Genomic DNA, 12323 nt, shown 5'->3' with positions numbered 1-12323 from the left:
TGTCCTGTTGTAAGGCACTGCCCTTTCCAGAGACACTGGCCCCTGCACTTCCCCATGGAGACACAGCCAGAGGGATCCAAGAGGCCATGTCTGTGGGTACTTGGGACAGCAGGGAAGGGAGGGCAGAATCTGCCCTTCCTCAGGGCCTACTCTTGAGCATCATAAAATTTCATTTTCTTAAATGGAGGAAGGAACTGGAGGTGGAAGGGGCTTCCCATGACACTGGAAGGGCAGACTTCTCAGACCACCACTGACAAAAGCTCAGGAAGGGGACAGCTAGGTGGCACAGTGGATAGAGCACAGGCCCTGGAGTCAGGAGTACCTGAGTTCAAATCCGGTCTCAGACACTTAATAATGACCTAGCTGTGTGGCCTTGGGGAAGCCACTTAACCCCATTTGCCTTGCAAAAAAAAAATAAATAAAAATTAAAAAAAATAAAAGCGCTCAGAGAAGGAAGCCTCTTTCCAAGGGCCCAGGTCAAGCCCCCCAGACTCGGCAGGGAGCTCTTACCAGCAGATGCCGCCGCCAGTGCTCCTTGGCTTTGGCCCATGAGGCAGCGCACTCAGCAGAAACCAGCATGTCTGTGGTGAAGTTAAAGATGCTATTCTTGAGTGGTCCACCCCCTGCCCCCCTCATGTCTGCAGAGAGGGGGTGGGCACCCCACTGGGAGAAGGGGCTGCCCATTCACGGAACCTTCTCCATCAGAGCACCCTGGAGCCAGACCTGCTGAGGCCCAACTGGGTGCCCGAGTCCTTAGGCTGAGCCCCAGCTGGACGATGGCAACTCACATGCTGCGCCGCCGCCCAACATGAGCACTAGCACTTATTAGTGAGTGAGGGCTTCGTCTGGGGCTGGGCCCTGAAGTTCCACTAGCCCCACCCCCCAACCCCAGAGAGCTGATTTTCAATCCTGGAATGACACCCAATGGGCAACATGGAACTGAGCCTCCAGTGACAGAAGAGAGAGCCCCCCCCCCAAGTGGCAGATGCTCCCATGATGCGGTGGCACGCAGTGGAGATCATGGGCCAGAAGGAAGGGGCCACTCCCTGCCTGTTACAGAAGGCCCTCCCATGATTGCCCAGTTGGGAAGCTCTGAGGGTCTGGGCCCCCACAGGAGTCCACAGCTGGCTTTCTCCTGGGTGAGTCCCTTCCTCAGAGTCCAGGTGAGGGTGGGATCCATGGGGAGCCCTGGGCCAGCCCCCCTATCTCCCTGAGCCTCCTGAGGCTTTGCATCTAAAAAACAGAGGCAGCAGCAGCTTCCGGATTTACAAAGGAAGCCCCTGCCTCACTGTAAGCATCAAAAATAAGAAGCATGGCTGTTCCCATTGGGTGGAGGAGGAAAGAAAGGCTCAGCAAGTCACCTCACTGTCCACAGACCCACCCCTGGGAAGCTTCGGCAGTGAGCCCGGCCTGAGGAACCACACTTTTCCTTGGTGACTTTGTCAAGGCTCTAACCCTGAGCCAACCGTGCCTCACAGAAGAGCCAAAGCAGAGGTGCCCCAGAGTCACTTGAAGAAGCCCTTGTCCCTTCCTCGCTCACCAGCCCGGACCAGCCAACCAAGGATACAGTGTTTCCAGCGCTCAAATGCCCGCCGCAGTGTGATCCGGGCCGCCAGCGCCTCAATCCTTGCCTGGTGTGCGTGAAGGCGCTTCCTCCGCTCCCAGGCCCCGCACCATGCCAAGAAGCCAGTCCGGAGCACGGTAGTGCAGTGGAATCGTCCAGCCACCTCTAGAGAGAAGCACACGCTAGGGCTCTGTCCAGCAAGCAGGCGACAAGGGGGGGAACCAGGGGCCCCCCTGCCCCCTCCTAGGGGGGCCATGGTGCCTAAGGGAGGGGAAACATCAGTGGTAGGGAAGGAGATGGGCAGGGGGACCACACCATGAGCAGCTTTAGTTGTTTCACAAGATCTCCTCTCTTCCTTCCTATGGAGCCACGCTGAAAAGCTGGGCTGAAAAACCCTTTCCAGGGACTGTGGCCAAGGCCAGCCCCAGCTCCTGACACACAAGACCCGGGTCCTGAATGGCTAGCCCCCACCACTCGAGACTGGGCAGGGGGCCTCCTGATGAAGGGGACCTCAGAGACATGTCACCTATGGAACCCCAGCAGAAGCAGCACATCTGGCAGCAGTGCGAGGCACCCCGGCCTCAGCCTCCGTGGGTTTGCTCAGATTCACCTAAGACATCCTTGCAAAGTGATCTCGGGTTCTCGGCCCTTCCCAGACATCCGAGACCCCCACCCTTCCAAAGCCCACGGCCCCTGGAGCACATGTTGTCTAACAAACACTAAATGAAGGTTAGCGTGAAAGGGTCCTGGCTTTAGAACAGGCCTCAGAAGTCCACATCCAGCCTCACCACCTGACAGTGAGAGAAGGGCCCCAAGGAGAGCTTGGCACAAGGTCACCTGGGGCAACCCACTGCCCTCCCCGTAGGGGAGGCCCCATTCTGAGGCCCTCTCCACTCACCTGCCTGCTGTTGCTTCTCTCTGCGGCCCTGCAGGTAGCACCTCCAGGCCTCAAGGGCCCTGTGCCGCTCGTGGCGTGCATGGTGCCTCGCTGCCTCAACTTCCTTCTTTCTAATGACCTGGACGTACAGGAATTGCTCCCGCCACTGACACCACGCCTGGAAACCAAAGGAAAAAGCTGGGTTAAAGGGAGAGGCCAAAGTAAAGGGTGGGGAAAGAGCCCAGGGGACAGAGAAAGGGCCTGAGAGCCAGGGTAAATGGCCATGCTCCCTGGGGCCAGGGAGTCCCCAACTCAGAAGTGGGGATTCAGCGACTCTGAGACAAGGACCAAACCAAGTCCCAGAGGAACACTTCCTGTGAATAAGCCCCTCTAGACGGCGGCAGGGCCCAGCCTCCCCCACCCCCCAGCTCCCTGTTTACCAGGGACTCTCCATCTCTTCTCTGGGACTCCCATCCTCCCCCCCGGGGCTGCCGGTCAAGTCACAGCACCATCTGGTGGCCTCTGCCGAGAACACAGAAGAGGAGGGTGAAGAGGAAGGAGGACGGGAAGGAGCAGGGGGAGGGCGGGGGGCAGAGATGGGAGGAGGAGGGGGAAAGCAGCAGCAAGTCTAACTGCCCAAGTTTAACTGCCATCACGCAAGGAGGAGCTTGCGGCTCAGCCCCAACACTGAAGCAGGGAGTCACCCATCACAGGAGAGTGGAAAGGTGGGGCCGGAGGTGACAGAAGCATGGGGGGGATGGGGACTGAGAATGGAGCAAGGGACCTGGGGGCTCTCCCCACCTTGAGCTGAGCCTGACCACAGAGGAGGAAAGGCAGGAGGGAAGGACCTGAAGGATAGCATCTGTGGTCTGCCCTGCCTTTGGGGGGCAATGGGGAGCCACTGAAGACTGAGCACAGAAAGGAAAGGTGAGCTGGATCAAGAGCCATGGGGGGGGCAACTAGGTGGCACAGTAGATTGATAAAGCACCAGCCGTGAAGTCAGGAGGACCCGAGTTCAAATGCAACCTCAGACCTTTAATAACTGTCTAGCTGTGTGACCTTGGGAAAGCTACTTAACCCCACTGCCCTAAATAAATACAATTTTTTAAAAAAGCCATCGAGCATGGCTCTTGGGCCATCCATGTCCACCTGTTCCTTTGGCCCACAAGGTTCATGTGGCCAGCCCAGCTCTCAGGCTCTCCTGCCTCCACCCATCCATCCTTCCTTCCATCCGTCTGAGGGTCCTACAGCAGCCCCCAGGGCCGGGACACCAGACAGGGTCTAGCTGTGCATTGTGCCATGCCATCAGACTGCTACAGCTGGTGCAGTTTGTGGTCCAGGACCCAGGAGGCACCAAAGCATCCACAGGCCTGAACTGCATCCCAGACTTGCCAAAAGACCAGGTGAGGCTCGAGAGCGCGGAGGAGATGAGCTTGCTGCAGGAGGCATCTCTCCTGTAGGAGGCAGCTGCCCTCAGAGAGCCCAGCAGAGGGTAGAGGGTGCTGACAGCAGCTAGGCCCAGCTTCCAATCTGATGAGATGATGCCCATCTCTTCTTGGCAGAATGAGAGCAAGAAAAACAAATACTCTCCCATGATATCCACTCTATTACAGATCCCAACTCCTGTGTTTTCTTATCTGACCCTGACAACCCTGGGCATGATTCTTAGCTTCATTTTACTGATGAGGAAATTGAGGCAAACCAAGGTAAAGTGACTAGTCCTGCTCCTAGCAGAAGGAAGACAGCCAGGAGCCGGGCAAAACATCCAGCCCCCAGCCTGCAGGACCTGCAGGTCCTGCCACTCCAGCCTCATCTCCAGCCTCTGATGAAAAGAGGACCAAGGAGCTGGGTGGCCTTGCAGCTCCCTGCTGAGCCTGTCCAAGGACAAGAGCAAAAGCACAAAAGCATCTGTCCTCAGCCACATTTAATCAATGATCGCTGGAGGGAAGAGATCTCATGCTCTGTCTGTCTCCTGATCCATCCCTGGGCTCTCATGGACAGAGAACGGCAGCCTCCACTCCAAGGTTAACACACTCACTCTGGTCATCTACAAATGTTGGTGAATCTGAACCCATGTAGGTCACCCTCACCCACCACCAGATTCCTCATCTCCAGCTCCTTCAACCACTCCAGCCCAAAGTCCCAATTAAGGGGCAGCTAGGTGGCACAGTGGGTAGAGCACCGGCCCTGGAATCAGGAGTACCCGAGTTCAAATCCAGCCTCAAACACTTAATAATTACCTAGCTGTGTGCCTTCATCTTCCATCTGCTCTTCTCTCCCTTCTACCTTCTGACTCTCTCCAAGCCCTAATTTCCCTGTTTACAATCTCCCCATGTCACCCTTCTATACTGGGCACCTTGAGAGTCACCTCTTCCCTCTATCATTCAGCAGTCTCTTCCTTTGAGGTTCTTAGAATCCACATCTTCCACCCAATCAAAATCCCAGCAGCCATCCCTACATTGGTGGCTCCCATGCTCTTCTCCAACTCCTACCTTCATCATCCAGATTGACTCTCAAACCTCCCAAATAATCAGTTCCCCAACCTACTTCCTTGCCTTGAGACCTACACCTCAATCACACACAAAGATGGGTAAACCCTCAATCCTGCTCTCACTGGCTAATGCATCATCATCCCCTTATTGAAGAATTCTGAAATTCCTTCATCTGACCAGTCCTCAATTGGTTTTTCCATCTCTCCCTCAGCCTTCTCTACCAACCACATCACAATCTCCAAACCCTCAGTTCCTCAGTCCTCCTGGAGGCCATCTCCTCTGCACTGGCCACTCTCCTCTTTCCCCATCTTGACCGCTTGGTCAACCAGTCCAACTCTACACTGTCTTCTTCTGGAGTCGTGGCCACCTTAGCCATTGACTATTGGGTTCTGCCAAGCTTCAAACTTCATCACAGTCATCGTTCATCACCTTCCCCCAATCACACAATTGTTTTCACTGGGTCCACTATCCATTTATTATTACATGACCTCATCTGGGCCCTCCCTAAAGTAATCCTTTTACACTTCCCTTATCAACTTACTCCCCTTTCCACAGTGGCTCTTCCTTAAATCCTCCAGGGCTCCTTCAGCTTAGAATTCTGCCTCGTTTTACTGGAAAAAAATTCACTGAGAGCTCCTGTCATCTCCTAAAACTCAGATGCCTTCTGCCATTCTCTCCTCTCTCTCACCCAGAGGTGGTCCTATCTTATCAGGGTAAACCCTCACCCTTCAGAAGTGATCCCCATCCAGTGTACTTTCTAACAGAAGGCTCCCTCTGCCATCTGGACTCTTTAATCTCTCCCTGGTTCCTAGCTCCCTACTCCTACAAACATACACACATTTCCCCCGTCCTCACAAACCCCCCCCTGTAATCCTTCCAGCTCGACTATGCCCCTGGATCTCTTCTGCCCTGAGGCCACCTACAATGGAGATTTCCACTCTCCTCTGATTCTCTTACCATGCCCTCCAAAGTTCCCAAGGATTTTGCCAGATCAATGGCTTTTTCTCAATCCTTTCTTCCCAATGTCTCTGCAGCCTCAATAACCTATTTCTCTTTGATCCTCTCTTCTTTAGGCTTTACACTGCTCATTCCTGGTTCAATTCCTCTGTCTCCTTTTCAGATCATACTCTCTAAGTGTAGGTATCCCTCAGGACTCTGCTAGTCCTCTCTTTTATTACTTCGCTTGGTAATTACATCAGGTTCTGTAGGTTTAATTACCAACTCTGTGCTGACGATTCTCAAATCCATCTCTCTTCTGTCCTCCAATCTTTCATTTCCAAATGCCTCTCATTCATCTTGAATTCAATGTCCTGGAGAGGTCTTAAATTTAACATGTCCAAAACTGAAAACGAGCTCCTCACTTCCAAACTTCCCTATTACTATTTTGAACATCACATCCTCCCAGGCCTGATAGCCTTGTTGGAGATTTCCTATTTTTCTGGACTCATGGCCCAGCCTATCCCTCCTGATCAAACATTTGCCACAGGTGCAGGGGCACTGCCAGGCTCAGGGGAAGCCTCCCATTCCTCATTCCCCCTGGTGGGAGGCACATGGCATGTTTCAACCTTGTAGCTTATAAGTGAGGTTATCGGATTCTAAAGTCTCCAAAATCATTTTCCTGGATTACATCCTCACTGTATGAACTGTTCCTGAGTTCTGCCCGCTTTGCTCTACATCAGCTCTGAGATCTCAGAGCTGGGAGGAGAGTTGCCTCTTCCCAGTCTGGCTACAGAAGTCTGGACTGACAGCTCCTTCTCTTTTTTGACTCCTTTGAGGCCATGGTCACAGAGCAAAATTGCTGAAGCTAGCAGAGGCAGCTCAGTCGCTTTTTCATCATAGGTCCAAACTATTTTCTGGGCTGGTTAGACCCATTCATCATTCCATCATGCATTAAGGAGCCAGTTTTCTCAAAGCCCCTCTCACATTTAGCAACTTTTGCTGGGGTCTGGGTGTGAGGTGTAATTTCCTCATTACTTTAATTTATATTGTTAATTGTGTTGTTTTAATTAATGTTCATCACTAATTATTAGTAATTTAGATTAGTATCTTTTCCATTTAATGGTTGACAGCTTGGATTTCTTCCTTTGCAAATGGCTTGTTAATAAGCCTTTTATACCTCCTTTATCATCTCACTCTCCCTTTCCCCAAAGACTCTTCCAAACTTCCAATCTCCCAGGCTCCACCTGCCCCCACAACCTCAACAGAAGATCCTCTTCTCCAGCTCCTACCACTCAGGTGCCACCCCCTCTCCTCCTTCACCTCTCTTGCACGTGGAGGGGGGCCATACTCCTTATCAAGGATAATCCCTCATATAACACATTTTCTTTTTTACTTCTTGCAAGGGGCTGGGATTGGAAGGCCTGCCCAGGACCATAGGGCCAGGTGGATTTTGGGCCTAAGGGGTGGTATGGGGGCTCAGGGCTTCTTGGCCCCAGGACCAGGGATCTGTCTGCTGCGCCACTCAGCAACCCTACAGCAGAGGCAGAGTGAAAGGAGAGAGAAAATATATTACATGGTAGTGGAGAAATAAGAAAGGAGGGAGTTGTGATCAGCAATAGCAATGATGGAAAAATATGGAAGTAACTTTTGTGATGGACTTATCATAAAGAATGTGATCCACCCGCGACAGAGTTGGTGGTGTTGGAACAAAGACTGAAGCACATTTTTTGTTATTATTATTTGGAGGAGGGTGCAGGGCAAGTGGGGCTGGGTGGCCCACCTGGGGTCACATAGCAGGGTGATCTTTGGGTGTCTGGGGCCGGATTTGGACCCAGGTGCTCCTGGCTCAAGGGCCAATGCTCTGTCTGCCACCCAGCCACCCCTACTATTATTACTATTTTATTTTATTTTGGGTCTTTTTTTTCCTTTTTTTTGGTTTTTGCAGGGCAGTGGGGATCGGGTGGCTTGCATGTCACACGGCTGGGTGATTGTTGGGTTTACGAGGCTGGATATAGACTCGGGTGCTTGTGGCTCCAGGGCTGGTGCTTCATCCATTGCGCCACCTGGTCATACCTACAATTATTACTATTGTTTTTTTTAATTTTAATTTTTTTCTCTCCCCTTTACTTTTTTCACCCAAGCAAGTCTATCTATATTCATGGGGGGAGGGGTATTTTGTTTACTTGTAAACAAGAATATTTTATTGATGTAAAAAAAATTTGTACAAAATGAGAATAAAAATAAATTTAAAAAAAAGAAAAAAAAAGGATAACCCCTCTACCTGTATGTAAACCCACTCCCTTCCTCCCAGATTGCTCCCAGTCATCCCCTCTCCCTCACTTCTCTTCAATCTCTCCCTCTCTACTGGCTCCTTCCCTCATGCCTACAAACATACCCATGTCTCCCCCACCCTGAAAAACCCTTACTATCATCCAATTTCTCTTCTGCTCTTTGTTGCTAAAGTCCTGGAAAAGGCATCTACAACAAAGGTCTCCAGATTCTCTCACTCTCTTCATCCTTGATGATCTGGCTTCCAACCTTATCATTCCCCCATAACTATTCTCTAAAACCAAAGAATGATCTCATAGGTGACAGGTTCAGTGGCCTTTTCTCCATTCTCCTTCTTCTCAACCTCTCAGAAGCTTTGAACACAACTGATCACTCTCTCCCCCTCTTGGTCTTTGGGACACCCCTTTCTTCTGATTCTCCTATCTACTTCTTTGAAGGTTCCTTCTTGGCCTTCTTTGCTAGATCTTCTAATGTTGTACAAATATGTACAGAGCAAGCTCAAGATGGGGTAAATAGGGAATAATGAACAGAAGGAAGATATTGAAGTAAGAGGCCTTGAGAAAGACTTCCTGTGAAAGGTGGAATTTTAGTGGGGGCTTACAGGAAGCTGGGGAGTCCTAATTATTGGGGTTGCTCAGAGCTTTGTCCTAGGCCTTCATCTCTTCTTCCTCTGTACTACTTTACTGGGTAATCTCATCAGTTCCTATGGATTTATGATTTTCAGATTTACCTTTCCTGCCCCAGTCTCTCTGTCTAGGTCTAATCTCTCATCTTCAACTTCCTTTCAGACATTCAAATTCAAAAACGTCTAATACAGAACTCATTATCTTTCCCCCAAACTCACACTCACCCCTCCTCCCAGATCCCAACTGTTGCCCCCTCATCTCCTCTGACACTGCCCCCACCCTGGTGCTGGCCTTCATTACCTCAGGCCTTGCTGCTGGGGACTCTGTCTGCCTCTGTCTATCCTCCTCCCTTCACTTGCCAAAGTGATTTTCCTAAAACTCAGGTCTGACCATGTCACCCCCAATTCAAGGAACTCCAGGGGCTCCCTAGAGCCTCCAGTACCCAGCCCATCACAACCTGCCCTTCCTCCCTTTCCAGCCTCCTCACACCTCACTACCCCCTGGGCTCTCAGCTTTAACATGATCAAGTCCCTCCATCTCTTGCTCTGGATTTTCTCTCTGGTGTCCCCCAAGCCTGGACTGCACTCTGTCCTCCACTCTGACCACTGACCCCACCCCACCCCAGCTTCCAGTGAGTCCCCACTAAAATTCCATCTTCTACAGGAAGTCTTCCTCAAGGCCTCTTTATTCTGTTCATTATTCCCTATTTGCCCTGTCTAGAGTTCACTCTGTACATATTTGATTGCTAGTTGTCTCCCCATTAGATTGGGGTTCCTTGAGGGCAGGGCCCATCTTTTGCCTCTTTCTGTATCCCCCAGCACTAGGTCAATGCCTAGCCCATAGTGGGTGCTTCATAAATGCTCACAATGACTAACTGCCTGAAGGGAGCAGCCCATCATTCTATAAACTGGAATCAGTTCCTTAGTTTTCTTGAAACTTTATTTAAAGATTTGTTTCCTTCTTTCTCTCTAATTTTAGTATTAGATTTGCTTGTGGAAAACCACTCACATTTTATACTTTTTCTTGCTTCTTTAGACATGAATTCTTGTTAATAATATTTTTAAAAATGAGATTTCTATGTAAGGAAGCTGGATAGGTCAGAGGAAAGAAAGATGTGAGGTGGTGCAATCAGTCAAGCAGGAGGCACCGAGGGCCTGGGCTGATGGTGGCAGGGGAAAGCAAAGGAGAGGAGGAATGGAGAGAGAAAAGGACTCGCCAAGTGACCGATGGTGGAGACAGAGGGAAAGGTAAGCCAGGTCAGAGGAGACTGGAGGGGCCAACCACAAAGTGATCCTCCAGGACCCTGAGGGGGGCTAAAACCAAGGGGAGTCTTACCCATCCTTGCAGGCTGCTGGCCCAGTGCCGCAGGGCCAAGGTGTCCATCACACGGCCCATATGGCTCTTCTGCACCTGCCGCCTCCACACTCTCCAAGGCACTCTGTATCAAAAGAGAATTTCACAAGGACAAGCCATAACCTGAGAAGGAGTAAGGGGGATGAGGCAGGGGAGGTGAGGCCATCCCTGCTGCCATCCCACTGGACCCAGGCCCCTGTGTGGTATGCCACTAGAAGCTCTCAGGGAGCTGCTGAAGGAAGCCCTGAAGTCAGCTCTTCTCTAGAAAGATGACCGCAGCCCATAACAAGAACTGGAGCCTGGTCATGGGCTCCACTGATCCTGTGCTGCATGGGGGGCACAAATTGGTGATGGGAAAGAACTGGGTCTGAAGCTGGAGGAGCACAGGCAGCACTGCTTTGGGGGAGGGGGGGTTGTGGGAGGGAGAACTGAGCAAACCTCCCCTGGTTCTTGCCTCCAGACAGGAAAGGACAATGCCTCACACGCATAAGGCCATGCTATACTCAAACAGAACTAACAGAAGAAAAATGCCCATAAGGAGCTGGCGGCCCCACATTCCTTCTGACCCAGAGGAACACCCCCAAGGATGGTGAAGGGACTGGTGGCCTAAGAACTGGACAAAGACCCTCAAGCTAGGAGAATGTGCCTGCATTCTAAAGAGAGCAGACATTGCCAACTTCAGGCCACTGGGCTTGCCTTGGATTCCTGGCAAGACACTGGAGTGCCCTGTTCAAAGGATGGCTGCTGCTCAGGGAAACGGCGATCACAAAAAGCCAGCAGGCCTGAAACCAGGGCAGGCTGCACGATGTCAGATCAGACCCTCTGATCCAGATGTTATGAAGTCGATGCTGTCACAATCATGGAAAAGACAGGAGAGGTGCAACCTGGCCTGGTGGACTAGATCAAGGGACTTGGAGCTGCGCTCAACAGCCCAACATCAGCTTGGAGAGACGTCTCCAGTGGGGGCGCGCCGGGGGTGGGGCTTGGCCGAGGCTCTTTCAGATTTTGATCAATAAGGATCAAGGTTGAGATGCCACGATTATCTAATTTGCTGACAACCCAATGCTTAGAGGGACAACAGGAATAGCTGAAGGAACAGGTCCAACTCCTGGGTCAAATCAGCTTAGCTGACATGGAGGTCTCATAAAAAAAAGTTTCCACTTGTACCATGTTTTGAAGTCACCATGACAAGTATAAGAAAGGAGGCAAAGGGGTGGCTAAGTGGCACAGTGGATAGAGCACTAGCCCTGGAGTCAGGAGGACCTGAGTTCAAATCCAGCCTCAGACACTTAATAATTACCTAGCTGTGTGGCCTTGGGCAAGTCACTTAACCCCACTGCCTTGCAAAAAAAAAAACAAAGAAAGGAGGCAAAGCAAAGGAACCATTTGTACAAAAAAGATCAGAGGGTCTCAAAGAACTTCAAATTCAAGAAGTCAACAGAGTGAAATGGCTGCAAAGAAGGAGAACACAATCCTAGATGGCGATAAGATAGGCACCGTGTCCAGCCTGAACCCAGGCCTGGGTGGCCCATTTTAGGAAGGACAACGATAAACTGGAGGTTATTTTGAAGATGGCTATCAGGACAGCTCAAGGCCTTGAGCCCCTGGCCCATGGGACAGATTAAATGGGGTGGGGGTGTTAATGTGGAAAAAAGACCTTGGGGCACAAAAAAGCCAGCCCCAATAACCATAGGCTTCTCCTACAGGTGCGTATTTGATTTATTAAAGGAGCAATTCAAGGAAGCAGCACAAAGGCATGACTGGGCTGCTTGTGAGTCAGCCTCGGGTGGCATGGGCTATTCAAAGGGGAAGGGGATTCGGTCCAGAGTTGGGTTCAAAGTCTCTTGGACCAAGAGCTGGTCTCCGGTCCCAGCCTCTGGGGGCCCAGAGGAGTGAATGGGACCCACAGCCTTGTTCTCTCCCCAACAAACCTCCAGGGGACAGCTGGGTGATCACAGCCTTGTGCAAGAGACTGGGGCCCGTCTGTAAAGCAGAAGTCAGTCCAAAGAACTCCAGCTGAAAACCCCAGGAGCAGATGGCATGGTAAAGGGGAGAGCTGCCTGACCCGAGTCACGCACAGCCAGGAGCATGTCTTGTGCCCTCTGGTATGATGGTTCATGACATCACATACACACACACACACACACACACACACACACACACACACACACACACACAAACAG

At 51.4% G+C, this 12323-nt stretch overlaps 1 protein-coding gene across 1 annotated transcript in view; it reads right to left on the bottom strand.

Annotated features, from left to right (window-relative positions):
• Nucleotides 1–12323, bottom strand: part of SFI1 (SFI1 centrin binding protein) — a 71285-nt gene that overhangs the window by 50144 nt on the left and 8818 nt on the right. Inside the window, exons 7-10 of the mRNA XM_074206407.1 lie at nt 10123–10225; nt 2463–2619; nt 1568–1729; nt 511–581 (exon numbers count right to left, since the gene is read on the bottom strand). Coding sequence (XP_074062508.1) covers nt 511–581; nt 1568–1729; nt 2463–2619; nt 10123–10225 — 493 coding nt within the window. The remainder of the gene's footprint in view (nt 1–510; nt 582–1567; nt 1730–2462; nt 2620–10122; nt 10226–12323) is intronic.

This window comes from Macrotis lagotis, chromosome X (assembly GCF_037893015.1).
Source record: "Macrotis lagotis isolate mMagLag1 chromosome X, bilby.v1.9.chrom.fasta, whole genome shotgun sequence".
Lineage (NCBI taxonomy): Eukaryota > Metazoa > Chordata > Mammalia > Peramelemorphia > Peramelidae > Macrotis > Macrotis lagotis.
This window is presented reverse-complemented; position numbering and strand designations above follow the sequence as displayed.